The sequence below is a fragment of the Podarcis bocagei genome, assembly GCF_964188305.1.
Source record: "Podarcis bocagei genome assembly, chromosome: 13".
Classification (NCBI taxonomy): Eukaryota; Metazoa; Chordata; class Lepidosauria; order Squamata; family Lacertidae; genus Podarcis; species Podarcis bocagei.
Window position 1 is genome coordinate 15992320 of NC_138138.1, and position 27998 is coordinate 16020317.

General features: G+C 42.9%; 1 protein-coding gene and 2 long non-coding RNA genes across 4 annotated transcripts in view; 1 reads left to right on the top strand and 2 right to left on the bottom strand.

The window, feature by feature from the left end:
• The window catches only part of MYO1D (myosin ID), a 171870-nt gene extending 164085 nt beyond the window's left edge, over window positions 1-7785 (bottom strand). The window contains exon 1 of one of the 2 annotated variants that reach the window (XR_014001258.1): window positions 7518-7785. Coding sequence is in view for 1 of the 2 variants with exons in the window: in XM_081166191.1 (XP_081022317.1) it covers window positions 7518-7612 (95 nt within the window). In the remaining variant the exon portion in view is untranslated. The remainder of the gene's footprint in view (window positions 1-7517) is intronic. The other variant, XM_081166191.1, reaches the window with a different exon arrangement.
• A 925-nt stretch (window positions 7786-8710) lies between these two features.
• On the top strand, window positions 8711-15758 carry LOC308571424. The gene is made up of 2 exons (XR_014001418.1): window positions 8711-9031; window positions 14480-15758. It is a non-coding gene; the product is annotated as an uncharacterized lncRNA (long non-coding RNA).
• On the bottom strand, window positions 9449-19627 carry LOC308571376. Its single transcript, XR_014001347.1, has 4 exons — window positions 18477-19627; window positions 13407-13524; window positions 9911-10078; window positions 9449-9733 (listed from the first exon to the last, which is right to left on the bottom strand). It is a non-coding gene; the product is annotated as an uncharacterized lncRNA (long non-coding RNA).
• Window positions 19628-27998: the final 8371 nt, after the last annotated feature.

A 27998-nucleotide genomic window follows, 5' to 3' on the forward strand; every position in this document is an offset into this window, starting at 1 on the left:
TATACATGACAAGTGCATGCAGAAAGTTCATTTTGATAGTAAAATGCAGGGTTTTAGTTCAGTCAAGATGTGTAGAGGAACCATTACTAGCTATTGTTACAATCATACTGTCTAATGTCATGGTCCCTGGACCCCAGGGAGTCCACAGCACCATTTACATGACAAAAACTACCATAGAGATCAATGTTTTCAAAAGTAGGGGGTCCATGGCTTGGCTTTTGAAAAACAGGGAGTCTGATCTACTTAGCTAATTGGTCTAGTGGATATACTACTACCCTAGGAAACGGGCATCATTTTTTCACAGGGGTTTATAGAAGATTTGTAGCTAAAGTAAGCTAGGGCTCTCTGATCTCCACATCACCTCCTTTCGGTCAGATTCCTATCCAGCGTTGTTACAGGAAGTTATGAGACAAAAGTAAGCACAGCACACTCGCAAACGAGTCTGTTTGGTTTACCCTGTAAAATGAGACCTGCTTTCACACTCTTCTTTTTCTAGCATATAGTCCACAAATTGTTTGTCTAACCAGAAAGCCAATTTTAGGAAGTCTCCCTGCCTTATTTGCTCATGCTTTTGCAAAAGGAGTAATATGTTTGGAATTACAAGGGGATATAAGGACATTCTTGTGGTGAGTTTGGTTTTTCATTGGCAATAATAATAATAATGTGAATTCCCTTCCTGCTACAGAAATCTCTCCCGTCACCAGAACAAAGCAGCATTCAGAAAGCTTAACATCTACCACTCCAAGGGCAAGTTAAAAGAATATCAGCACCACATATATTTTCTCACTAGTAATATAGCTGGTCATCAAAAGTAGCATTTACTTCCTAAATGTTTTTAGATGCAAACAGAAGGAAAATATTTTCATCTACAATAAGATATGGAGAAAAATAAAAGCACTAGAGTGTGCAGTTTCAGACTCCCATGCTCTGTGCCCTTCATAAAGAAGTGATTGCAGCACAATTTATAGCCAAATCTTAAATTTTAAACATTCAGTTCCAAATATTTGTTTCTAGCTTTAGTATTAAGATTATTGCACATATGCTTTACTAGGGTATATTTACAGTTCTTAAACACATTGTCCCAGAAGCCAGTGGGGAATCAGTATTCTGGTAGAAATTAACGCTGAATGACAAGTTCTTAAAAAATAACTTTTCAGCTATTGTTTTAAAAACATTTTGCTTCCATTGAACCAGTGGCAGCAGCAGAGCCACTTATGGCAGCTGCTGGTTACCATTTTCTATTTCCCCAAATGCTGCAGTCATAGTATTGAACATTTAAATTGACATCCATGGACAAATTGTGACTGATGAGAAAAAGTTATGTGAGAATTCTACTTGTGACTCCAAGTCATCACTTGACATTGCAGCTATTGTGATGAACGTATAAGTGTGAACCAGCCCTAAGGTAGGAATTTGAACCCAAAGAAACGAGCACTTCTTTAAAGAATTTAAGATTTCCAGAATGGTTGGTTGTGCTTAATGAAGATGAGTAAAAATCTTGCAAGGGCCTATAGATTGGGATACTAAGCGCAACCCTTAGGGAAAAGTACAAGATCCCTAAAACACACTCAGCAAAATGTAAGCCTAAAGCAGCAGCTCTCTAAGCCAGAAGCTTTCCTTTTAGGAATCATCGGGGATGAGATCCCCAAAGATTTGAAGAAATTATTTATGTATGCCACCACGGCAGCGAGAGTATTGATAGCACAAAACTGGAAACGAGACCAAATTCCAACAAAGAGGGACAGGCAAGTGAAGCTGATGGAATTCGCAGAGATGGACAAGCTGGCAGGGCAATTAAGAGGCCAAGAGTACCAAAACTTTAACAACAATTGTAGTAATTTTTTTAAAAAAATCTGAAAGATTACTGTGTTGATTTAAAAATCTTGATTGGGCTAGAATAACTCTTATAAAGATAACTAGTAGAAACTGTGGAAAAGATGGTAAACAGAAGATTAGATACAACTGGGAAGGCATACAACATAGAATTCTACGGACCCAAGTAAGATGTGGAAGGAAGTCCGGTGCAAACGAAGTAAAAACACAATGAGTAGATAAGTAACATAGTTTTTATTTTCCGTTTTTTGTTTACGCGTAACATGTTCGATGGTGTAATGCTGAGAGATCTCAAATGTTTATTGTATGTGTTGAAGTGTATGAAAAGGATGGCTGTAAATCAATTGAAAAAACAATAAATAATGTTCATTCAATAAATAAATAAATAAATAAAGCAGCTCTCTTCACTGAGAAGGCAGGGTTTGAATCATCACTCACCCATGAAGCTCACTGAGTGACCTTGGACCAGTCAGCATCTCTTAGCCTAACCTACCTCACAGGATTGTTGTGAGGATGAAATGGGGAGAAGCATGTGCGCCACCTTGAGATCCTTGGCAGAGAATGGTGGTATATAAATGTAATAAATAAATAACAAATAAACCAGCAGTTACCCCTAAGAAATGAGGGGCTTCTGCCAAGGGGCATACAATTCACCCAGATCTTGGATAGAGGAAAGGAAGATACTGCCTGCTTCAAGTGCTTCTTCCACCCTGGAATTTTGTGCTCCTCTCGTCATTGCTCCAGGAACTTCAGATTTGAAAACCACTTAATTATAGAATAGGATCAAGAGATGATGAACAGAGTAAACTGGGATGTCCTACATTGTGGAGGGGAAATGTAGTTGTATAGAGCTAGAGACAAAAAAATTGTTGCTAAGTAGAATGTTGCAATCCAGGCGCTCGAAGATGACACCCTAAACACATGTTTTGGGGGAAATGGATATGATTCCCCACACTTCTCTTAAACCACCAGAACTCAGGTCATCCAATGAAACTGGCCAGCAGGAAATTCAGGTGAGAGGATGGGGGGAAGTATTCCTTCACAGAGTGTATGGAACTCACCATCACAGAAGGTCACTAGCTGAGATGGATTTTAAAAGATTAGAGAAATTCATGGAGAATAAGTCTATCAATAGCTGCTAGTCATGACAACTACGGTATATACTACCTCCAGTTTGAGAGGCCACTAATTACCTAGTTGCCAGCAAGTGACAGGAAAGAGCTATTGACCATGTCTTACTTATGGGCATCTCAGATGAATTTGACAGGCCACTACAGGAAGCAGAATGTTGGATTGGATGCACCATGGTCCAATCTGACTTTGACACAGTAAGATCCTAGAACAGATTTTAAAGGAGCCCATTTGTAAGATTCTTGATAACAATGTAGTCGTTAGTAGAAGCTGGGACAATCATATGCTGGCGTCTACTGAAGAATACTCAATCAGAAAACTCCCATTTCTTCTTTATTCTAATTGTAAAGCTTGGTGATTTGGGGGAATTCTGTGGATGTATTTTATCTAGATTTCATCAAATCATTTGACAAAGTCCTTAATCATATTTTGGTTAGCAAATTGGTTAAATGAAGGCTGGACAATAATGCTGTCAGCTGGCTTAACAGCTAATTGAAAAACTGTACTCAAGAGTGGAGCAGGGCTTTGCTCCGAGCCCCATATACTTCAACAACATTTTCATTAATGACTTAGATGAAGGAGCAGAAGGGATCCTTATCTAGTTTGGCAAGGACAAAGAACTGAGTGGGATACAAAGTTCTGCATCTGGGAAGGGGCGTGTGTGCACAGATATAGGATGGGAGATGCTCAACTTGGCAGCAGTACATGTGAAAATGATCTCAGGATTGTAGCTAATCACAAGATACCAATGAGTCAACAGTGTGAGGCAGCTGCAAACAAGGCTAGGGAAATTTTAGGCTGCAGGAGCGTCACACTCTTCAACTCAAAAAGCAATAGTTTAATTTTATGCAGAAGTCTTACTTCATCAGGAGTACTGTGCCCTGTTCTGGGCTGTTGCACTTAAAGGAGGAAATAGGCAATCCGGTATTGGTTCAGAGGAAGGCAAGAAAAAAACCAAGCCCTATGAGGAAAAGTTAAAGCAGGACAGTTGGTTACAGTGTGGTGCTGATAATGCCAAGGTTGAAGATTTGACCCCCGTATGGAACAGCTGCATATTTCTGCATTGCAAGGGGGTTGGACTAGATGATCCTCAGGGTCCCTTCCAACTCTACAGTTCTATGATTCAATGAATGAGGAACCTGTGGCCCTCTAGATATCGTTGAATTCCAACTCCCATCAGCCTCAGTCAGCATGGCCAATGGCTAGGGGTGATGGGATATGGGATCAGCAACATCTGCAATACTACAAGTTCCCCAATCTTGGGCTAAAAGAAGTGGGTATGCTTATCCTGGCCATGAAAAGGGGGCGGGATGTGGGAGATGACAGCACACTTCAATTACCTAAACAGCTGTCACTAAAGAAAAGAACAAAGACTTGCTCCATGCTGCTTCAGAGGGCAGGATTAGATCTAATGGGTTTAAGTTACAGGAGGGTAGATTTTGCTTCAACATTAGGAAAATCTCCTTAATGATAATATCAGTTTTGACAATGGAATTAAAGACTTGGGGTGGGGTTCTTTGCTGAAGGTCTTCAAGCAGAGTCTTCAAGCCATTAATTGAGGCTTCCCTGCAACGAGAGGTTCCTATATGGCTCCTTCTAGCTCTATGATGACTTCCAAACATTATCCCATCCAGGAACTGACATAGTCCAGATTTTCAAGGAACTTCCATTAGGCAACTCTAGATAGTTCTCTTGCTTCTGGAAGAACAGGCATCACTACTCTTGTGATCCTGAAAACACTTCTGGAAGTAGTGGATTTTCAAGAGAGATTTGGAAGACAAGGAGGACAACTAATCCAGTGTATAGGAGAAAGAATGTTAGATCGCACAAGGGGAGAGAGGCTTCAGTAGGAGACCATAAATCCTGTTCATCAGCTATGTCTTTGAAACCAAATTGCACAATTTATCCCTAGATGAATTAGGGCTTATGCTAACGTCCTAAGCATATTTACTTAAAAATAAACTGAACTGAAACCAATTGAACAAAGTTCCATAAAGATATGTCCAGGATCAGCATGTCTGTTTTCATGAAATATAAACTTCGCCAACCCAGAAATGCTCATATGTGCCAAATGTGTTTAAATATAGTGACATGCCTACAGCCACAGACCACACACCCGCCCAGAGAAATGGAACACCATTTTGCCACGAAACCAACAAAAATAGGCACTGACCAGCTGCTGCAACTGAGCTAAACATCTAGAAGAGGAGATGCCTGTTTCACTGCAAGAAAGCTAGATGCAATGATGGAAGTGAATATATATCTGCAAAAAGTTTTGATACTCCACTTAGGAAACCTAAGCATACTTATTTGAAAATAAGTTCCATTCAAATAAAAGGGTTCAAACAAGCACTCTCAAGATCATAAACATAAATGCTACTTTCTGAATGATGGTGAGGGGAGAGAAGACTGAAAATTTTACCTTATTCTCTCCCCCGCCCCCTTTCAAATTATTTTCCCTGTTCTGCCTTCAAGAATTTCAGCCATTATTCTGTTCCTTGAAAGAGCTGTTTGCCCGGGCATAGTGATTATGAAATAGCCGCAGGGCAGCTGTTTCATGATCACATTGCCAACACATGGCAGCCCTGGAGGGAATTAGCAATTAATCATTGTATTCAATTCTGCTTTTTCTAAGAAGCAACTATAGTTCAGTTTTTAAACATATATTTTACATTACTGAAAAGCAAGATGTGCCAGGTAACCCAACTCAGCTACCATTTTCGCTGGATGAAGATTCTGGACAGGATGGCAAAATACTCTCAGATTTTGGCCACAACTGCTGTGAACAACACAGATCAGAAAGAGATACTCAGTCTCTCCCCTCTCTGTTCACTTGCAGGAGCCGCCAAAACAATGGCTGGTATTTTGTTTTATTTTTACAGGCTGCTATGCAACCCTGGTTGGGTAATATGGGGGACAGAGGGATACCTAAGAGCAGCTTTTCTGCAGTTTACCTGTTCTCTGATTATGAAACATTTTGTGGTCAAGATTTCATAGGGTTAGGAATGTGGGCACGGTGATGATGGCAGGATCCCTGACTAACAACACCTTACCAATGCTATGATTAAGATGCACTACAAACATGCCATTCAAATCACAGTGCTTACTGATGAACGTTGAAATAGTGGTGATAAAAATCTCTCTATGCTCTCCTTTGGGAGGGGATCTACCCTGAAAGACAGGGAAAGGTCAAAATACTTAGATAAATAAAATAAAATGCCTTTGGGATATTTCAAGCAGTTACTTCGGTTTTGCTGTTGAGGGTGGATATTGGGCATGAGGCAGCATGTCAGCCTAGGTAGACCCTTGATTTGACCTAGCAGGACCACACATGAACAATACAAAGCACAAGGGTCACCTACAGTCCTCCACCACCTTCAGTGTGGTCTACCAAGCCCTAAATACAGTGGTGCCTCGGGTTAAGTACTTAATTTGTTCTAGATCCGTTCTTAACCCGAAACTGTTCTTAACCTGAAGCACCACTTTAGCTAATGGGGCCTCCTGGTGCCGCCGCGTCGCCAGAGCACGATTTCTGTTCTCATCCTGAAGCAAAGTTCTTAACCCAAGGTAATATTTCTGGGTTAGCGGAGTCTGTAACCTGAAGCGTATGTAACCCGAAGCGTATGTACCCCAAGGCACCACTGTAATGAACGGATAGAAGAATAAAAGTGAGAGAAGGGTACTGTGAACAGGTGTGAGAGAATGAATGAATGAATGAGTGTGGAAAGGGAGAGAGACTGAATGCATGGGTGAACAAATTAAGGGAAGAGAGGCAGACAGACAAACTCTTCCACCCACTTTTTGCTCCAGACCTCCCCACACACCCCATCACAGGTAGGTGGTCCACAGATACCTTCCCCCAAAAGAATATGGTCTCCAACTCATCCACCTAACAAAACCATTGATGTATGATTCTATGAAAACTAACACCCTCCTTATGGCCACAACTGGCAATAAGATGCTGCGGAGCTCCTATTTAAGTGACTGGATTAAAAAAAAACCCAAAAACCACAGAATCATTATCAGGATAAGATTAAAACAGCCTATCCACAGAAGGAAACTTTTGCAACCAGGTGCACTTTCAGGCAGCGACCAGGAAAATGGAGTTGCCAACCAACCAGGAAATAATCCGCTCGGAATCTTGCCTCTTCCCACGATCTCAGCCCATATGGCCCAGAGGCAACCCGCCCTCTCTTTCGCTCTCGGTCTTTAGCCACCCCACGCGCACCGGGGAACCGCAGCAACGCCCGGGCGGTTTTCCGGGGCAGCGAGGGCTCGCGAGGATGTATAAAAAAGAGCTCCAGGTACGCGCGCGAGAGAGAAACGCTCGCTGATAATGGACCGCTCGGGAGCGCTGAGTTCGAATCCCGCGCAAACCCCGCGACCCTTAGCACCTGCCTGCTTCCCCCCTGCCCAGTCTCTACCCACCAATCAGAGAGATCTCTGCGCCTGCCCCCTCCCTCGGAAATTCGATGGGGAGGGGCGCCGGGAGAGAGAGAGAGAGAGAGGGACCCGCGACGCCCCGCCCACTCCCCCCACTCCTTTCTTTTTACCTCAGCCGAAGGTTGGCCATGAACTCGGGCATGGAGACGGCGTCGAGCAGCACGAAGTCCGCCTTGCCGAACTCGAGGCTCTCCTGCTCTGCCATGGCGCTGCGAAGGGTGTGAAGGGACCCGGCGGACGGAGCGGCAAAGCCCACACGGCGGGCGAAGGCGAAGGGAAGGAGGACGGGCGGGCGGGCGCGCGCGCCGGAGCCGGGCAGGAAAGCGCAGCCGACCGGGCGAGGGAGTCGACTCGAGGAGGCCACGCCCCCTTCACCTGAGAGGCCGCTCGAGACTAGAGGCGCGCGCGTCACGCCCGAGCTGGGCGGGGCTGCGGGCGGGGGGGGAGAAGCCACGCCCACTCTTGGATGCCTGCCGCCCCTCCCCTCTCTCGCTCTATGAAAGCTTCACTTGCAGGGCCACCTGGCGGCTCGCTCTGAACGGCGCGCTTGCATACGACGTGACGTTCAAACGTCGTCTCTCGACGTAGGTAATTTAGGACGCTTGTAGCCCGCCTTTCCTCTCAAGGAGCTCCAGGCGAACTGGATATGGAACAACTGATTGGTTCAAAATTGGGAAAGGAGTACCACAAGGCTGTATATTGTCTCCCTGCTTATTTAAATTATATGCAGAATTCAGCGTGCAAAAGGCTGGGCTGGATGAATCCCTAGCCAGAATTAAGATTGCCGGAAGAAATATCAACAACCTCAGATATGCAGATGACACCACCTTGATGGCAGAAAGTGAGGAGGAATTAAAGAACCTTTTAATGAGGGTGAAAGAGGAGAGCACAAAATGTGGTCTGAAGCTCAACATCAAAAATATGAAGATCATGGCCACTGGTCCCATCACCTCCTGGCAAATAGAAGGGGAAGAAATGGAAGCAGTGAGAGATTTTACTTTCTTGGGCTCCATGATCACTGCAGATGGCGACAGCAGTCACGAAATTAAAAGACGCCTGCTTCTTGGGAGAAAAGCAATGACAAACCTAGACAGCATCTTAAAAAGCAGAGACATCACCTTGCCAACAAAGGTCTGTATAGTTCAAGCTATGGTTTTCCCAGTAGTGATGTATGGAAGTGAGAGCTGGACCATAAAGAAGGCTGATCGCCGAAGAATTGATGCTTTCGAATTATGGTGCTGGAGGACACTCCTGAGAGTCCCATGGACTGCAAGAAGATCAAAGCTATCCATTCTGAAGGAAATCAGCCCTGAGTGCTCACTGGAAGGACAGATCCTGAAGCTGAGGCTCCAATACTTCGGTCACCTCATGAGAAGAGAAGACTCCCTGGAAAAGACCCTGATGTTGAAAGATGGAGGGCACAAGGAGAAGGGGAGGACAGAGGACGAGATGGTTGGACAGTGTTCTTGAAGCTACCAGCATGAGTTTGACCAAACTGCAGGAGGCAGTGGAAGACAGGAGTGCCTGGCGTGCTCTGGTCCATGGGGTCACGAAGAGTCGGACACGACTAAACGACTAAACAACAACAACAGCCCGCCTTTCCTCTCAAGGAGCTCCAGGCGAGGTGTGTGGTTTTTCTTTCCTTTTCCTCTTTTACAACCATCTTGTGAGGTAGGCTAAACCCACAGAGAGTTGCTTCAATGGATTTCTTTTTAAAAAAATGATTTTCAGTTTGATACATTTCCATAATTTTACAGTCATTTGAACACTTCAAAGCTTGACTTCATTCCCCCTCTTTCTGCAGTTCCTTAAATTTATTTTTCATGTTTTCAGCATATCCAAATTAACTTAATTTGTTCATTTATTCATCTGCTTTAAATATTTAGTCTTATGAAACTGCAGGTTATTACAATAATCCTGCCAATGTTCTTATCTGTTTACAGTTTGTAAATATTCAGTAAACCATTTCTATTCTTTTGTAAAAAGTTTGTTAGCTTGATTTCTAATTTTCCTGGTAAGTTTTGCAGTTTCCGCATATCCCTTTTTTAAAAAAACAATCTTTATTGATTTAAAATATCATCTTACAAATGTATTATAAAATGGTTACAACAAAATTAAACACGAAGTTAAAAAGAGAAAGAATAAAGAGAATAAAAATAAAAAGAACAAAAGAGAATTAACAATAAGAAAAGAATATCAGTTATAGCATCCTGTCTTGTAGGTGTTGTTTCGCATTTCCAGCTTCTTGCTACCAGTGTTCTTGCAGCTGTAATTAAGTACATAAGCAGTGGTCTTGTATTTTGCTTTATTTCTGTTGGCAGTATTCCTAGAAGGAAAATATCCGGTCCTTTTTTAAAAGTAAATTTAAATAATTTCTTAAATTCATCATATATGTTATTCCAAAACTCGCTTATAACTATACAAGTCCGCTACATATGGTAATAAGATCCTATCTCATTTTTACAACGCCAACTTTATAAAAAGTTTATAAAAACTTTGTTACCTTGATTTCTAATTTTTCTGGTAAGTTTTGCAGTTTCTGCATATTCCAAAAGTTTTTGAATCCATTCTTCTTTCACTGGGACTTCTTTCCATTCTTGAGCAAGTAACATTCTAGCCACTGCAGACACATACATGAATAAATTTCTGTACAGTTTGGCTAGTTCTGTCCCTATAATTCCCAAAAGCAAAGTTTCTGGTTGTTGTTATTTACAAACATTATTTTAAACATCTTTTTCAATTCATTATGTATCAATTCCCAGTAAGCTTTAACCTTACTACAAGACCACCATATATGATAAAATAAACCTTCTTTACATTTCCAACATTTACAGTATTTGATTTAGATTTATACATTTTTGCCAGTTTACTTGGTGGTAGGTACTGTTATAAGAAAAACTGCTCCTTTCCCTTACGGGGTATCCAAGAGCCTGTATAGAGTCCTTAAGTGGGTTCCCTGTTGGTAGGAGAAAATAACAGGCCAACCAGAGAATGTTGAGAAGCAAAGCAGCTGGTAACCCTGATCTTTATTAAACTGTTGCAACAGGGTCCTTGCTCACCACATGCAGGAGAGAGGAGGAATCCAGAACAATGGTGCACAAGCCCATATATAGACTTTTTAAATTGCCAACCCCGTAGCTCAAGACTACTCCCAAAAACATCATACATGCATCACAGAAGGAGGCAGGTCTACAGCAGAAATACATCACAGGAGGCTGTCTACAGCAGAACTCCTGTCTGCCAGGATACCTGACAGTGGTCACTGATTGCTTTACCTGGGCAGCCCTGTCATTCTTCTGTGATGGTAAATACCGGTACTTTAATTCCTGAATCCAGGCCACAGGCTCACCCTATTCATACACAAATATGCCCTTAAGACAGGTAAGCAAAAGACAATGAAGAGGCTTTTCCATTTCCTTCCTCCTTGCCGAGAAATATTTGAGGTCAATTTGGGAGGGTCAGAATGGTTTGGGAGAGTCAAAATGACTTCAGGATTGCTCTCCTGTACTATTTCAGACACGTGGTTTATATACTTATGTATGTGTTCCCCTTGTACATTTATGAACGTTTATTTTATATTTGGGACTATAGAATTCTTATAACAGTACCATTGATATATCATTGGGTTTGATATATCATTGGTATCATATATCAATGGGTTTCATGAGTGAGTCCAGGCTGGAGAGGCTAATGCTCCAACCTTTTTTCTTTCTTTTTTAAAAATGCAATGCCTTTGGGATATTTCAAGCAGCTGCTTTGGTTTTGCTATTTAGGATGGATATTGAGAATGAGGCAGGATGTCAGTCTAGGTGGACCCTTGATTTGCAATTTAATTGCATTTTTTAAAAAGAAAAAATAATTTTTATTGCAGAGTTTTCCAAACTTTTCATGCAGGTGGCGCGCTTTTTAGACATGCAACATTTTGTGACACAGTAATTTCATTTTACTAGCAAAGCAGAGGTGAAACTATCCCCTTTCCAGTAGATGCTAACGTGTCACAACACAAAGTTTGGAAAGTTCTGCTTTATTGTTCTGTTATGAGAGGAATAGCACAAGTTAGGTAGAGACCTTCCCTGATAAAGGGGACAACAATAAACGAGAATGCACTAGTAAAGTGGACTTAACAAAAACATGCAATGCAGCTTCCCATAGCTGTCATAAAAAGAACATGCTGTGAGATGCACCAGTCTCGTCGTTGGATGCTAATCCTAGCTATTGCACTGCACATGTCTCCTTACAGAGTTTCTGCTCTCTGACACAAAGGCAGTACACCAATGTACTAATGTACTATTATTATTATTATTATTATTATTATTATTATTATTATTATTATTATTTCCCCCCCCCCCGACAGGGACTCAAGGTGGTTTTCAGATAATGTAAGAATAGCTAAATCATGGGGGCACCTATAATTAAAAACAATCAAACATTAATAAAATTAAAACTCTCTCTCTGTAGGAAAGATCTATTAAAAACATACAGACAATCGCACCCAAAACAGCAGGGCACCAGCCCTTTTGTTAAAAATGGTCAGTTCTTAAAAGCCTGTGGAAAGACAACAAGGGGGGGAACCAGTTCAGCTTCTCTAGGGAAGGAGTTCCCAAGTTGTATTGGAGCAAAAAAGGTAAAAAGTTGACTCTGGGGTGTGGTGCTCATCTTGCTTTCAGGCCAAGGGAGTCGGCGTTTGTCCGCAGACAGCTTTCCAGGTCACGTGGCCAACATAACTAAACCACTTCTGGCACAACAGGACACCGTGACGGAAACCAGAGCGCACGGAAACGCCATCTACTTTCCCGCAGCAGTGCTATCTATTTATCTACTTGCACTGGCATGCTTTCGAACTGCCAGGTTGGCAGGAGCTAGGACAGAGCCACGGGAGCTCACCCCATCGCAGGGATTCAAACCGCTGACCTGATCGGCAAGCCCAAGAGGCTCAGTGGTTTAGACCACAGCACCACCCTTGTCTTGGAGCAGCTACCACCAAGAAGGCCCTCTCCCGCATCCCCGCCAAGTGTCCCTGCGAGGGTGGCGAGACCGGGAGAAGGGCCGTCCCCCGAAGATCGGGAATGCAGTCTTTCGGATAGCTAGCACCTAAGCTGCGTAGGGCTTTATAGCTAATGACCAGCACTTTGAATTGTGACCCTGAATGTCAGCTGCTGGGGATTATGGTTGGGAAGAGTGCTGTTGAGCTCAGTTCCTGCTTCAGAGGCTTCTCATAGGGTTTTTGTTGGCTACTGTGAGAGCAGGACAGTGGATTAACTGGGCCTTTGGCATGGGCATAGCCAGGGGGCAGGGAGGGGCATCTGCCCCCCCCCCATAATCAATAAAAATACATAGCGAACTGAGGTTCTCCCCCCCCTAACTAAAATCCTGGCTGTGCCCATGACCCTTTGGTCAAATCCAGTGGTGCTATTCTTCTAATATATTATCTAAAACATTTCTCTGAATCCTTTTCAAAACGTTCGATTCCATGGCAAACTCCCAGGGTTTGTTCAGCAGAAAGCTCAATGTGGAAACTGCCCCCCAGAAGCAGAAAATGAGAACTGCTGTTCTGGATTTAGCATCCTCATACCAGCTCAGGTAGATTGGGACCACAAATGGCGCATTACAAATTTAAATTTAAACCAACAAGGTGAGAATTATATTTGTTGCACCTGGAACTGATAGGATGCTAAAAACTCGGCTAATGACACTTTGCCACTTGCTTTCCTAAAAGAAGAAGCTTTAACTTCTTAAACCGCTGCGTATTGGACGGCTAAAAAGGGAAAAAGCCACTACGAAGAAAAGGTTGGGGAGAGAGCTTGTTCTATTAAATGCTGTGCTCTGCCTTAGCTATAGGTTTACTCATCCGCATTTTTAGGCTATAAAGCCCAACTTCCTTGTACTTCATGTTTTCTTTAGTGCAACAGTGTTATTCCTCATTTCCCCTTCTTTAGGCATGAATTGTAGTCTAGTTTCCTTGACAGACCCAAAGTTTACAAGAGTGCTTTAAATGCTACCTTAATCTGGGTTTCCAGCTCTTCAGCCACCTCTGGGTCCTTGGGTCATTTCAGTTGTTACTTGGGCTGTAGGCAGTAGTAGATAAGCTTTTGGCAGCCCAGAAATAAGAATGATCACCTGAGAATTGATGAAAATATAAGTTAATGGAACACCTGTAAGGGGTTAGTTTAATGGTGTGTAACCTCAGTGCTATAATCCTATAGACTGAGGGTATAATCTGACCTAGAACGTTTATCTGGGTGCAAACTCCATTTAACCCAATGGGATTTCCTTCTGAGCAGACATATAGGTTTGTGGTATGAGCTACCGTATTTTTTGCTCTATAAGACTCACTTTTTCTCTCCTAAAAAGTAAGGGGAAATTTGTGTGCGTCTTACGGAGTGAATGCAGGCTGCGCAGCTATCACAGAAGCCAGAACAGCAAGAGGGATTGTTGCTTTCACTGCGCAGCGATCCCTCTTGCTGTTCTGGCTTCTGAAATTCAGAATATTTTTTTTCTTTTTTTCCTCCTCCAAACACTAGGTGCGTCCTGTGGTCTGATGCATCTTATAGAGCGAAAAATACGGTACTTGTAGCTTGCTAGGGGCGGAAAAACCCGAGCAAAATCAAGTTTTGTGGCTTTTTTCATAAATGCAGACGGAGATTACAAATATTGCTGCTGCTTCCACCCACTCTCCAGTATCAGACGGACGCTCACATAAATAGCATTATATAAGACAGGAGGGCAGTTTTGTATGGAAATAGGCCACTAGATGGTGCCTAGCATGGAATGTGTATAGACTTGTGAAATGCTGGTTCCCAGTTTAGTGCTTAGGAACTTTGTTTTCGGAGTTTTGTCTTGTTTCACATCTTAATCTGTGGTTCTTCTAAATAATAATACAATTATAAAACATAATAATGACGCTGCAAAGGCAACAGGAAGGACTGTATTCAAATGTTCCTGATGTTCGAATGCTTTTAAAGAATTTTTTTTTCTAAGTAGGGCACGTAGGATTAAACTTTCAGTGAACCCCTCTTGAAACCTTATCTTGGTTTGTCAGCACTGTTGTGATTGTGCCCTTACTCCTTTATAGCTGCAATGAAGGAAACATTGGTTCCTTATCAACAAGGTGGACTCTGTTCCTCAACACTCACTCACATCCTTCCAGACAGAACGAAGAAGAAACTAAGCTATTCATACTACAGCTACAAGATTCTAAAACGGGTAAATATGAAACCAAGAAGCACACCCCAGCATGCATGATGGAGGGTTTACTTGACGTTTTCATTCAAGTGTCAAATTCAGTTACGTATCTCTTTTTTATATATACAGTAGTACCTTGGTTTACAAACTTAATCTGTTCCAGAAGTCCATTCGTAAACCAAAGCATTCTTAAACCAAGGTGTGCTTTCCCATAGCAGTGGGGGACTCAATTTACAAATGGAACACATTCAACAGGAAGCGGAACATGTTCCGCTTCCAAGGCAAAGTTCACAAACCAAAACACCTATTTCTGGGTTTGCAGCATTCTTAATCCAAGTTGTTCATAAACTAAGCTGTTCTTAAACCAAGGTACCACTGTATATATATAAATTTATTTGGTTTTTCAAATTAAAGTTTTACAATCACATATCCAACATAACACACACACAAAAAAGTATTTATTTAAGTAGTTGAGGTTTTTTTCAGAACATCGCCCTAGTTGCCATGCGTCCAGGTTTTCCAATTCGGCAAAATTCCGCCCAGACTCCATTTTGACAGTCAGATTCCCAGACATGTCCTGGAGAAACAGGGACGTATGGCAGCCCTGCAATAATAGAACTCGAGTCTTTCTGATGTTCAGTTACAAACGTCAAAAAAGTATTCTCATGCTAACAAAATTAGAGGCGTTCATATCAGTTAAGAACTGATTCTTGGGGTTTACTTCTAAAGCCTGTGATCCATTTGCACAGGCTGTGTGACCCACAGATTAGGAAATGCTACTAAACAAAACCCTTCTATTGTAGTAATAATAATAATAATAATGCTTTTGAACATAGCCTAGCCAAGATTTATTTTAGGGGGGGTCAGAACCGAGTGAGACCACGATGCTGCTGTAGGTGGGCCACTGGCCTGATCCAGCTCTTATGAAGAGCCTTCCTTCGATCCAGCCCTCCAGGATCGGGGTGAACATTGTTCTAAGAATTCAAAGGTCTCAAATAAAGAACAAATATTCATAAACGCACACGTATCTAAATATATGAACCCAGTGCTCTTTTTCCTTAAAAAATAAATGTTTAGGGGTACTCTCATTTTCCTACTCATATTGAAATCTTGCCTCTCAATGAGGCCAAACTTAGATCCACAAAATGTTTAGGGGTATGCGTCCCCCCCCCCAGAAAAAAGCACGGTATGAACCATGTGTCTGAAATACGGGAGCTTAGGTGCCCCCCCCTTGCACAGCCATAACAAATGATACCTGCAATAGCCCCCAAATTAGCATCCATTAAAGGAAAATCCCCCTTGCCATCCTAGACTATTAAATGCAATCTCCCTAACAGAGGAAGGTTGCCCAGTCACTGTAGCATTATTTTAGTGCATTAATGCCAGGCTCTCTGGTACTTTTATCTGCTGCTAACCGCTTCCTCCACCACCTCCTTTTTTCAGGCACATAAAATCAGGTCCTGAGCATTCTTTTAGTACGAGGCGAGGGCAGCTAAAGTTCCATGTGAATTAAAAACGACTGCGCCAGCACTGGAAGGAAATCAAGAGCTCTTCCAGATTGTATCAGGACAGCCATTGCCTGGTAACACTTAACAAGTGAAAGCATCACATAGTTAAATTGCTATCATACTTGAGCCCTATAGGAAATGACTCAGCCTGCTTTTCTTCAAAAGAGGATTAAAAAAAAGAGTTCTGTGCAGCATCTTTGGAAGTGAGACATCAAAGATTAACACAAATGTGCAGCAGCATTGGCTTTTGCAATTACTGTTATTATTTCATGCATTCGCTTTTCATCATTGTGAAAGTCGCTTGCGCTGTCTATTGGTTTCATTGGTTTTGAAAGCTATGAATACAAATCCTGAGTCCTCGGGATAGGGAGAACTGATTTTTTTAAAAAAAGTTATACTGAACGTGTGCTTTTTTGCTTATTCACACCACCCCCAGAAATCTGCAGACAAAACCAAGATGTTAATGCCCCTGTAAATGTATGCCAGCACGTTAACCACTGAACAAAATGGTAGCAGCAAATACCGGTAGTTTGTGCTCCTCTAATCGAAACTCATTTGATGTGCGGGGAGGGAAACCCTTGTTTTGCTTTTAGACGTTTTAAAAAATGCAGATTTCCATACAAACACAGTTCATTATCCCATAATGAAAGTTTGAAGTGGTTGTGGCTGGGAGTAGGACGGCTCTGCAGTGTAATTCACTTTGAGTATTGCATGTTGGACATAGCTGTCAACCTTCCCTTTTTTGCGAGAAATTCCCTTATTCCAGCGCTACTTCCCACTGCTATCCTGGATTGTTAGATATCCTGTAGACTGTCCCCGGGACAGGTGAGGCTATGATGTTGGAGTCAGGGCAATGAAGAGAAAGTGCTTTACAAGAAGCCTGCAATGTAGTCTAGTACCCCTGTTGCAGGTTGGGCTGGAAGAGTCCCGAAGCAGTCCTGTAGCTTTATCCTGTGCTGCTATCCCTACACCGGTGGGGCTAAGAAAGTAACACATAACGCTGCTGTGTAGTCTTCTGTTTATATTCAGAAAGCTGTTTAGTCCGATTCAGACGAGCTGTTCTCCCGTTCTTAATACTCCCATTCTGCAGCTGTCATGAGAGTGGCTTGTGACCGCTGCCCCTGCAAATGTAGCTGATCTTTCTACCCTTGTTCCTTTGCATTTCATGAATCTCTGCATATTTTACAAAAACTAAGCCCTTCAGTATCCCATTATTACATCCATCAAAACTTATTTACACTGTTGAATTTATCTTAATGCTGCCAACGTTTTCAAGTGTACACAGTTATTTCCCATGTATTCAATAAACGTTTTCCAATGTTCTCTAAACGTATGCTCTTCTTGTTCTCTTATTCTATATGTTAAGTCTGCAAGCTGTGCATATCCCATCAGTTTAAGTTGTCATTCTTCTTTAGTTGGGACCTCACTCGTTTACCATTTTTGGGCTAATGAAACACAGGCCACAGTAGTGGCATACAGAAACAACCTTTTTTGACACCTGGGAATTTCCGTCTGAATTATCCCCAGCAAAAAGGACTTTGGTGTTTTTTTTGAAAGATACTTTTAAAAGTCAAGAGCTTGAAAGTGGTAGAAGAGGGCTTTCAATGTATGGTGCGGCGGTTGTGATATAATTGGTGCTTTTTTCTGGGGGTACTCAAGGATATGCAGTACTGTACTGGAAACTTTTTCTCTAAAGAAAAGCACTGGATCGGGTAACGATGTGCATGCAATTACGAACCAGCTGTAACTTTGTATGGTGCGAGGGCAAGATCACACTGCCGACCTCACAATAGCAGCCTGCCACCTTCTTGCTGGAACAATGAAGCATGGGAGAATCAGATGCACCGGAAGAGCATCTCAGATAAGATGGCTTTAAAAGAGGACTAGACGATTCAATGGAGGTGAGAGCTATCAAAGGCTGCTAGCCATGATGGCAACGCTCCGCCTCCACAGTGAGAGGCAGCAATGCTTCTCCAAAGTAGTTTTGGGAAGCCATAGGTGGGCAGAGGGCTCTGGTGCTTGAATCCTGCTTGCAGGCATCTGGGAAGCCCCAGAGGGAAAGGGATGCTGGACCAGATGGGGCATGGGCCTGATCCAGCAGGCTCTTCTTATGTGTTTCATAAGGACCCCCTCCTTCCTCCTGCCCCAGTACCTGTGAGTCATCTGCTGTCCTTCTTCGGGGCTCCAGTCTCTCCTGGGATGAGGACGGGACAACAGAGGCAGTTTCCAAAGCTAGACTGCTGCTTTCCCTCACTGCAAAGAAGAGACATCAGCAGGCGCCGGGCTCCAAGCCAGGCTAGCACCAGTCTGGGGCATGATGATGGGGGACATGGGAAGGAAGCATTTCCTATGGGTCATTCAATGGATAGTTTCTCCTACCTTCTATCTTGGAGCTCTCCTTTAGTGAGGATGTAGCAGCCAAGTTCTGGCCCAAAGTCCGGCTGAGGAGACGCCATACCCACACAAACAATGGGAAGTGGCGAAGAGGCACGAGGACAAAGATGCTTCTATGAGGATTCCTTCAGTGCCTTGGTAGGGCTGATCTGGGATCCAGAAAGAGAAACCAGGAACTGCACGGACGCCTTGGTTGCACTCTTGCCCATCAGCCTGGGAGCTGGAGACGCAGACCATTCTCCGGAAGTGTGCCCCTGTGAAGGAAGCAGGATATAGTCTCCTCTTGGCATATGTGAGGAATGGATTCCCAGTGGAATTAACATGCCATTACTTCCAAAGGAAGCTTGGCTGACCAGCTTCTTGAGGAACAAGAGTCCCTCCTTTCTGATCTCATGCAGAAAGGTTCTTCTTCTTTCATTCTCCTTTTCTGCTCAACTTGTACCATGTCCTCCCCATGCCATGCAAATCTTTCATCCCTCTTACTTGTTCTTTTTATTCACTTCCTCCTCCTCCAGCAGCTTTTCTCTCTTAACCCTTTCCTTTCTATCCTAATTGTTGTTGTTGTTTCTGGAATTTATATACAGTGGTACCTCGGGTTAAGTACTTAATTTGTTCCAGAGGTCCGTTCTTAACCTGAAACTGTTCTTAACCTGAAGCACCATTTTAGCTAATGGGGCCTCCTGCTGCCGCTGCCGCCACACCACCAGAGCATGATTTCTGTTCTCATCCTGAAGCAAAGTTCTTAACCTGAAGCACAATTTCTAGGTTAGCGGAGTCTGTAACCTGAAGCGTATGTAACCCAAGGTACCACTGTATTGCCCTATACCCGCAGGTCTGAGGACGGTTCCTGATTGTATGTGCTAATTCAAAGTGTTGGTGCTGACCTTTAGTGCACTAAACAGCCTCGTCCCAGTATACCTGAAGGAGCGTCTCCACCCATGTCGCTCAGCGTGGACACTGAGGTCCAGTTCCAAAGGCCTTCTGGTGGTACCCTCACTGTGAGAAGTGAGGTTACCGGGAACCAGGCAGAGGGCCTTCTTGGTAGTGGTGCCCGCCCTGTAGAACACCCTCCCACCAGATGTCAAGGAAATAAACTACTATCTGACTTTTAGAAGACATCTGAAGGCAGCCCTGTTTAGGGAAGTTTTTAATGTTTGAAGTTTTAGTGTTCTGTTGGGAGCCGCCCAGAGTGGATGGGGAAACCCAGCCAGATGGACGGGGAATAAATAATAATAATAAGTAACACATAACGCTGCTGTGTAGTCTTCTGTTTATATTCAGAAAGCTGTTTAGTCCGATTCAGACGAGCTGTTCTCCCGTTCTTAATACTCCCATTCTGCAGCTGTCATGAGAGTGGCTTGTGACCGCTGCCCCTGCAAATGTAGCTGATCTTTCTACCCTTGTTCCTTTGCATTTCATGAATCTCTGCATATTTTACAAAAACTAAGCCCTTCAGTATCCCATTATTACATCCATCAAAACTTATTTACACTGTTGAATTTATCTTAATGCTGCCAACGTTTTCAAGTCTACACAGTTATTTCCCATGTATTCAATAAACGTTTTCCAATGTTCTCTAAACGTATGCTCTTCTTGTTCTCTTATTCTATATGTTAAGTCTGCAAGCTGTGCATATCCCATCAGTTTAAGTTGTCATTCTTCTTTAGTTGGGACCTCACTCGTTTACCATTTTTGGGCTAATGAAACACAGGCCACAGTAGTGGCATACAGAAACAACCTTTTTTGACACCTGGGAATTTCCGTCTGAATTATCCCTCTCCTTCCTCCTGCCCCAGTACCTGTGAGTCATCTGTTGTCCTCCTCCAGTTTCTCCCAGGATGAGGATGGGACAACAGAGGCGGTCACATATGGCTGCCAACATAGATGAGGAACCTGTGATGGGAGAAGGCAAGATCTTACAAGTCGCACTCAGAATGGTAAAAGGAAGGGTTTTAGTTCCACCTCCCTTTCATTGCATGCTTATGTTCAGGATCCCCCTTTGTATTTTTGTGTGGAAAATCGGGTAGTAATGGTAGTTATTATTAAGTATTTGTTTATACCCTGCCTTTCCCCCTGATGGAACGCAAGGGGGCTTACATATAAAAAAATTAAATTGCAGCAGTTCGACCAATGATATGGTTTGTGATGTTTGCCACTTGAACTGATATGGAGTAAACGTTAAACAAACTTAATCCCTCTTTAAGGGCAGCACAGATTCTCTAGCCTACCAAGGGTAAATTTAGGTGTGGGGTTTCTGCCACCTCTTCTCACCTCGCCCTCCGGCTTTTAATCATTAACTTTAACACACTACAGTTCCCAACATCATTTTTTGGGGGGAGGGGGGATATCTGCTTTTTAGAACATAGATGAGGAACATGCAATGGGAGGAGGCAAGAGCTTAAGTCAACTTGCTCGCCCCCGTTTCCTAGGAACCAGGAATGGGAAGCTCAAGGGCTTTTAACAGTATGATTACAGAGAGTAGGGTGTGTAAAATATTGCATGGATGTAATATGGAAAGGAAGGTAATTACTGTATATTAGAGGTGCCGAAATCGCAATGGTGCAAAAAAACAAATATAGAAATAGAAATACCATGTTAAAATGATAAGAGAATAACAATAACTATTAAAAAAAAAAACAACCTGTGAAGAATAAGAAATAAACAGGGAGGGATAATATGCCAAAAAAAAAAAAAAAAAAAAACAGAAAAGGAAGTTGAGGGAGGTCACCGGGGGGGGGGGGCGGTTGGGGATCTACACTTTATTTTGTTTTGTTGAAATAATGATTGTGATGATGATAAAATTGTAAAACCCAATAAAAAAATATTTTTAAAAAAGAAATCACAATGGAGCAGAAAAGATTATTTAGGCATGTGACCACGGCTATGCGGATGATATTGGCCCAGAGATGGAAAGAAGATAAAGTCCCAAGCAGAGAAGAATGGCAGATTAAGTTGGTGGATTATGCCAAAATGGCAAAAATGACCGAAAGATTCAGAAATCAAGAAGACCAAAATTTTAATAAGGAATGGGGGAAATTTATAATTTATCTTAAAAATCACTAAACAGTTAAAATCATTAGTAGGATTGGAATAATACTTGTAGTTCAGTGGTGAATTTTGGATATAATGGAGGTGTAAATGATTTGGATTATTATAAAAGATGCAGGAGGAAATGACTAACAATAGGGTCCACAAAGGGGAGGAGGGGGAAGTCCAGTAGATTCTTTGGCATCTTGCTTTTATGATGTATGTTGGATTGCAAAACTTTAATTTGAAAAACCAAATAAATTTATAAAAAAGGAAGGTAATTATATTCGAATTATTAAGGGAATATTAATAAGGGAGGGAGAGGGAAAGAGGGAGCGTGGAATGTTGCTGGAGATTGGAAAAGGGGTTTGAATGTTGGCAATGAGACAGTTGGGTTTGAAAAGGGGTGTGAATGTTTAAAAGGAGTTTGAATGTTGGCGGTGAGGCAGTTGGGAGTCAGTTGAGAGCTGTTGGTTCAGTAGGGGTGGTAGTTACATCCGAAGCAGGGTCAAGCTTAGGATCAGTTTAGGATCAGTAGTTTAATCCCCCCTGCTGTAGTTGTAATGGCAGGAGTCAGCAATTTTTTTCAGCAAGGAGCCGGTCCACTATCCCTCAGACCTTGTGGGGGGCCGGACTATATTTTGAAGGAGGGGGATGAACAAATTCCTATGCCCCACAAATAACCCAGAGATGCATTTTAAATAAAAGCACACATTCTACTCATGTAAAAACACGCTAATTCCCAGACCATCCGCAGGCTGGATTGAGAAGGCGACTGGGCAGGATCCGGGCCTTAGTTTGTCTACCCATGTAATAAAGTAACAAACAAGATGCAAGTCGTACCCAAGCCGTAATGCAACTATTGCTTGGGATTTTTTAAAAAACAGATTTTATCCACCTGCCTCACACTGGGCCACATCAGGGTGAAATATTGTGATCGATATCATCTGTGGTGGCATCAGGAATAAAAGGGGTTTAGGGAATGACCGTCTCATAGGTGCACATCTTGTTAGGAATACAATGGCAAGCGGTTGGTGGAGGGTCCTTTGTCCCAGCAAGTCTCCCTGCAGGAAATGTTAGGAAACCAGCTTTGCAACACTGCACCTCTTGCAACCGACTAGCAGGGGGAAGCTATAACCAGGCAGCCTGGGTCACTGAAGATGGTTAGCGAGGTTCAATCTTTGGGCTGTTTCCGTCTTGCTGTGCTTCTTCCCTGTCCCCCACTTTTTGAATCCACCCACCCCTGTGCCCCTGCCTGAAGATGGAGCGAGAGGCGCTCTCAGGGGACTTGGAAAGTTCCCTCGCAACTTTCCACGACAGTTTTGTTGGGCCTAGTCAGGGAGGAATTGTCCTCTTGTTTGTGATTTCTCCAGAATCCCCCATGCCCCCCCCAAAAAGGTGCAGCGACCACATCTCTAGGAGGTGTTGGGGCCTTCAGGAGAAACGATGAGTTGTTGAAACAAAATGGCGTTCCACAAAATGGCTGAGTTGTTGGAACACAATGGCGTACCACAAAATGGCTGAGTTGTTGGAACAAAATGGCTGACTTGTTGGAAGAAAATGGCGTTCCAAAAAATGTTGGACTTTTTTATTTTTTAAAAAATTAATTGCACGTTTATTCAAAATCCATTTAAAACTGTTTAGGTAATGCAAGAAAATTTATCAGTTTGATCCAGTGACACCAGAGAGAGTTAACATCTCAGGGCTGTCACATGGAAGATGGAGTGAGCTTTGAAAAGTTATTAGAAACAATTAAATTCATTTGCAGGATTATATAAATTAAAAACTACCTTAAAACGTAAAAACGATTGACTAAGAAATAAAGAGGGAGTAAACAAAAAAATGGATTATTGAGGAGATGAAATAAGAAAAGTGTAACTGAAGGAACCACGAAAGGGATGGGGGGGGGGGGGAGTCAAATGGGATTCTTTTTTGTATTGGATGTTTGTATGTCACAAAAATTGAAAAACTGAGAAATAAAATTATTATTATTAATATTTATTATTATTATACCACCCTATACTCGGGGGTCTCAGGGCGGTTTACAGAATAAAATCAAGATATAAAACCACAAAATACCTAATAAAAATAAAAAACAACCCAATACCCCCCCCCCAACAAAAAAACTCACATTTTAAAAGGGCATAGGATGTAAATCGGATCAACCAAAGGCCTGGTTAAAAAGGAATGTTTTTGCCTGGTGCCTAAAGGTGTATAATGAAGGTGCCAGATGAACATCCCTGGGGAGAGCATTCCACAGATGGGGAGCCACTGCAGAGAAGGCCCTGTTCTCTCTATATATATGTATATAAAAGAAAAACTAAACTAAAATCCTGGCTAAAAAATCTGGCGCATCAAGAGAAAGAGGGTCTTCAAAATAAAACGGGCATGGGGGGGTGAGAGGTGAAATATTTGGGTATTTGGTTAAGAAATAAAAATGCATCGCTGAATCCGAATAACTATGTTGAAGTATGGTACGAGGTGAAACAAGAATTAGCATGATGAGGAAGGATGAAAATCTTTCAGCAGGAGATGAATGTACCACTGAAGATGCTATTTCTGTTTCAAACTATACCGGTTATACTGCTTCAAACAATAGCAAAGAGACATATCAAAATTTAACTGGGGGGACGACCCAGGGATTAAATTTAAAATATTAGCAGATCTGAGACTTTCTTTCTGTATGAAGCTCTTTCCACACTCTTTGCACTTAAATGGTTTCTTCCCACTGTGTAAGAAATCTGTGTCCTGGTCCCCCGTGCCTTGTGCTGCGATTGCTGACTCCATGTTTGCTCCTTTTCCACTTTAAGACTATAAGTCTTCGAGGATGAGATCATCTTCGCTTCGATTTGGCCAGAGTGAGGCCGACTCCGGCCGAGCTACTGTGTTTCTGAAGTGGGGAAAGCTTTGGGCAAAGGCCAGCAGCGCAGAGATGACACTGGCCGCCATGTTTTTTTTGCCTCTCCGCTTCCCCCAAGACTGTAGCTTCGGAGATCATTGAGCAGTTGGAAAAGGGTGGCAGCATTGGGGGCCTCCATAAGAATACCCCCCCAGCAGGCAGTTGAACAGCCCCTCCAGTTTCACAAGCAGGAGGGAGGAGAACCAAATGGCTGAGCTGTTGAAACAAAATGGTGTTTCCCACCTTTTTTAACAAAATAGAAAAGGGCGGGAAACTCAAACTTCTGGCCCAGTTGCCTCTGTGGACTCCTCCCGGCAATCGGGGCAGAATCCAGCTGCCCCCTATACACTCTTCCCTTCCCCAGATGACAGGCAGTGGGGAGAGGAGAGAAATGCAAAAATAATGAAGTAGAAATGAAAAAGCTGGGAGGGAGGGAGGGTCAGACAAGGGTGGGTGTGTGAAAAAATTCGCTCAGAAATATGATCCAACAAATAGGATGAAGGCGAGGACTAGACAAAGGGGGAATCCACCCAGAAACGAGCACTCAAGCGAGTGTTTCTCTCCACACACAGAGATCTTCCTCCAGAGCCAAGGGCTTCCTTTTACGTTGCTGGAAGTCACGGCTGGAAAGAGGGTTCTTACAGGTTTTCCCCCTGATGGAACGCAAGGGGGCTTACATATAAAAAATTTCAATTGCAGCAGTTCGACCAATGATATGGTTTGTGATGTTTGCCACTTGAACTGATATGGAGTAAACGTTAAACAAACTTAATCCCTCTTTAAGGGCAGCACAGATTCTCTAGCCTACCAAGGGTAAATTTAGGTGTGGGGTTTCTGCCACCTCTTCTCACCTCGCCCTCCGGCTTTTAATCATTAACTTTAACACACTACAGTTCCCAACATCATTTTTTGGGGGGGAGGGGGGATATCTGCTTTTTAGGACATAGATGAGGAACATGCAATGGGAGGAGGCAAGAGCTTAAGTCAACTTGCTCGCCCCCATTTCCTAGGAACCAGGAATGGGAAGCTCAAGGGCTTTTAACAGTATGATTACAGAGAGTAGGGTGTGTAAAATATTGCATGGATGTAATATGGAAAGGAAGGTAATTACTGTATATTAGAGGTGCCGAAATCGCAATGGTGCAAAAAAACAAATATAGAAATAGAAATACCATGTTAAAATGATAAGAGAATAACAATAACTATTTTAAAAAAAACAACCTGTGAAGAATAAGAAATAAACAGGGAGGGATAATATGCCAAAAAAAAAAAAACAGAAAAGGAAGTTGAGGGAGGTCACGGGGGGGGGCGGTTGGGGATCTACACTTTATTTTGTTTTGTTGAAATAATGATTGTGATGATGATAAAATTGTAAAACCCAATAAAAAAATATTTTTAAAAAAGAAATCACAATGGAGCAGAAAAGATTATTTAGGCATGTGACCACGGCTATGCGGATGTTATTGGCCCAGAGATGGAAAGAAGATAAAGTCCCAAGCAGAGAAGAATGGCAGATTAAGTTGGTTGATTATGCCAAAATGGCAAAAATGACCGAAAGATTCAGAAATCAAGAAGACCAAAATTTTAATAAGGAATGGGGGAAATTTATAATTTATCTTAAAAATCACTAAACAGTTAAAATCATTAGTAGGATTGGAATAATACTTGTAGTTCAGTGGTGAATTTTGGATATAATGGAGGTGTAAATGATTTGGATTATTATAAAAGATGCAGGAGGAAATGACTAACAATAGGGTCCACAAAGGGGAGGAGGGGGAAGTCCAGTAGATTCTTTGGCATCTTGCTTTTATGATGTATGTTGGATTGCAAAACTTTAATTTGAAAAACCAAATAAATTTATAAAAAAGGAAGGTAATTATATTCGAATTATTAAGGGAATATTAATAAGGGAGGGAGAGGGAAAGAGGGAGCGTGGAATGTTGCTGGAGATTGGAAAAGGGGTTTGAATGTTGGCAATGAGACAGTTGGGTTTGAAAAGGGGTGTGAATGTTTAAAAGGAGTTTGAATGTTGGCGGTGAGTCAGTTGGGAGTCAGTTGAGAGCTGTTGGTTCAGTAGGGGTGGTAGTTACATCCGAAGCAGGGTCAAGCTTAGGATCAGTTTAGGATCAGTAGTTTAATCCCCCCTGCTGTAGTTGTAATGGCAGGAGTCAGCAATTTTTTTCAGCAAGGAGCCGGTCCACTATCCCTCAGACCTTGTGGGGGGCCGGACTATATTTTGAAGGAGGGGGATGAACACATTCCTATGCCCCACAAATAACCCAGAAATATGATCCAACAAATAGGATGAAGGCGAGGACTAGACAAAGGGGGAATCCACCCAGAAACGAGCACTCAAGCGAGTCTCTCCACACACATAGATCTTCCTCCAGAGCAAAGGGTTTCCTTTTACGTTGCTGGAAGTCACGGCTGGAAAGAGGGTTCTTACAGGTTTTCCCCATGGATCTGGGTAGCCATGGGGATAGGAGGATACTGGAGCAGATGGGCCATGGGCCTGGTCCAGCAGGCTCTTCTTATGTGTTTCATAAGGACCCTCTCCTTCCTCCTGCCCCAGTACCTGTGAGTCATCTGCTGTCCTTCTTCAGTTTCTCCCAGGATGAGGATGGGACAACAGAGGCGGTTTCCAAAGCAAGGCTGCTGCTTTCCCTTGCTGCAAAGCAAACGGTGACATCGGCTCCAAGCTATGCTAGCACCAGTCTGGGCCATGATGGTGGAGGACATGGGAAGGAAGCATTTCCTCCTACCTCTGCTACATCCTGTTCAGTTTCACTCTGAAGCCAATATTTCTGCCTTGAAATGGTTGGCTATCTAGCCTGGCTGGGCTCCCCGCTGTTGTCTTCAGAAGAGAAAACTTGAGCCACTGCTTCTGGACCAAAGATTTGGTTGCAGCAGAAGTCAGAGAAGGAGCCATGCCCACACAGAGAAGGGGCAGTGGAGAAGAGGCACGAGGATCAAGATTTTTCTTTGAGGATTCGCTGGCATCCAGAAATGGCAGCCAAGAACTGCATGGATGGCTTGGTTGTCGTCTTGTCGATCATCTTTCCCACAAAGGAAGCAGGATATAGTATCTTCCTGGTATATGTGGGGATTGGATATCCAACGGAATTAACATGCCATAACTTCCAAAGGAAGCCTGGATGACTAACTTCTCAAGGAACTAGAGCCCTTCCTTTGTGATCTCATGTAGAAAGGTTCTACTACTTCCATTCTCCAGTTACGCTCAACTTGTAACGGCAGCTGATATTCAGATGAGACAAGCTGCTTCATATATCACTGCAACTTCAAGTGAAGCTTGCACATGTGAATGGGGAAACCACAGTGGGCACCAGCCACCACTGGGTAGAAATCTTCCCGCAACCTGCTACCTGACGCTTCATACAAAGGGTTGAATCTTCTGCAAGCAAAGCATCTCTGCTGCTAAGGGGCTATTTGCTGCAGTCCCACCCCCATGAACACATCTATGCAGAGAATCAGAAGGAAACAGTGGCCCAACCCAGGTGTTTGCAGCAACCTCGAGAAGCAGCCACACAGGGCCAGAGTGGCTCCTGGTGATGGCTGCGAAA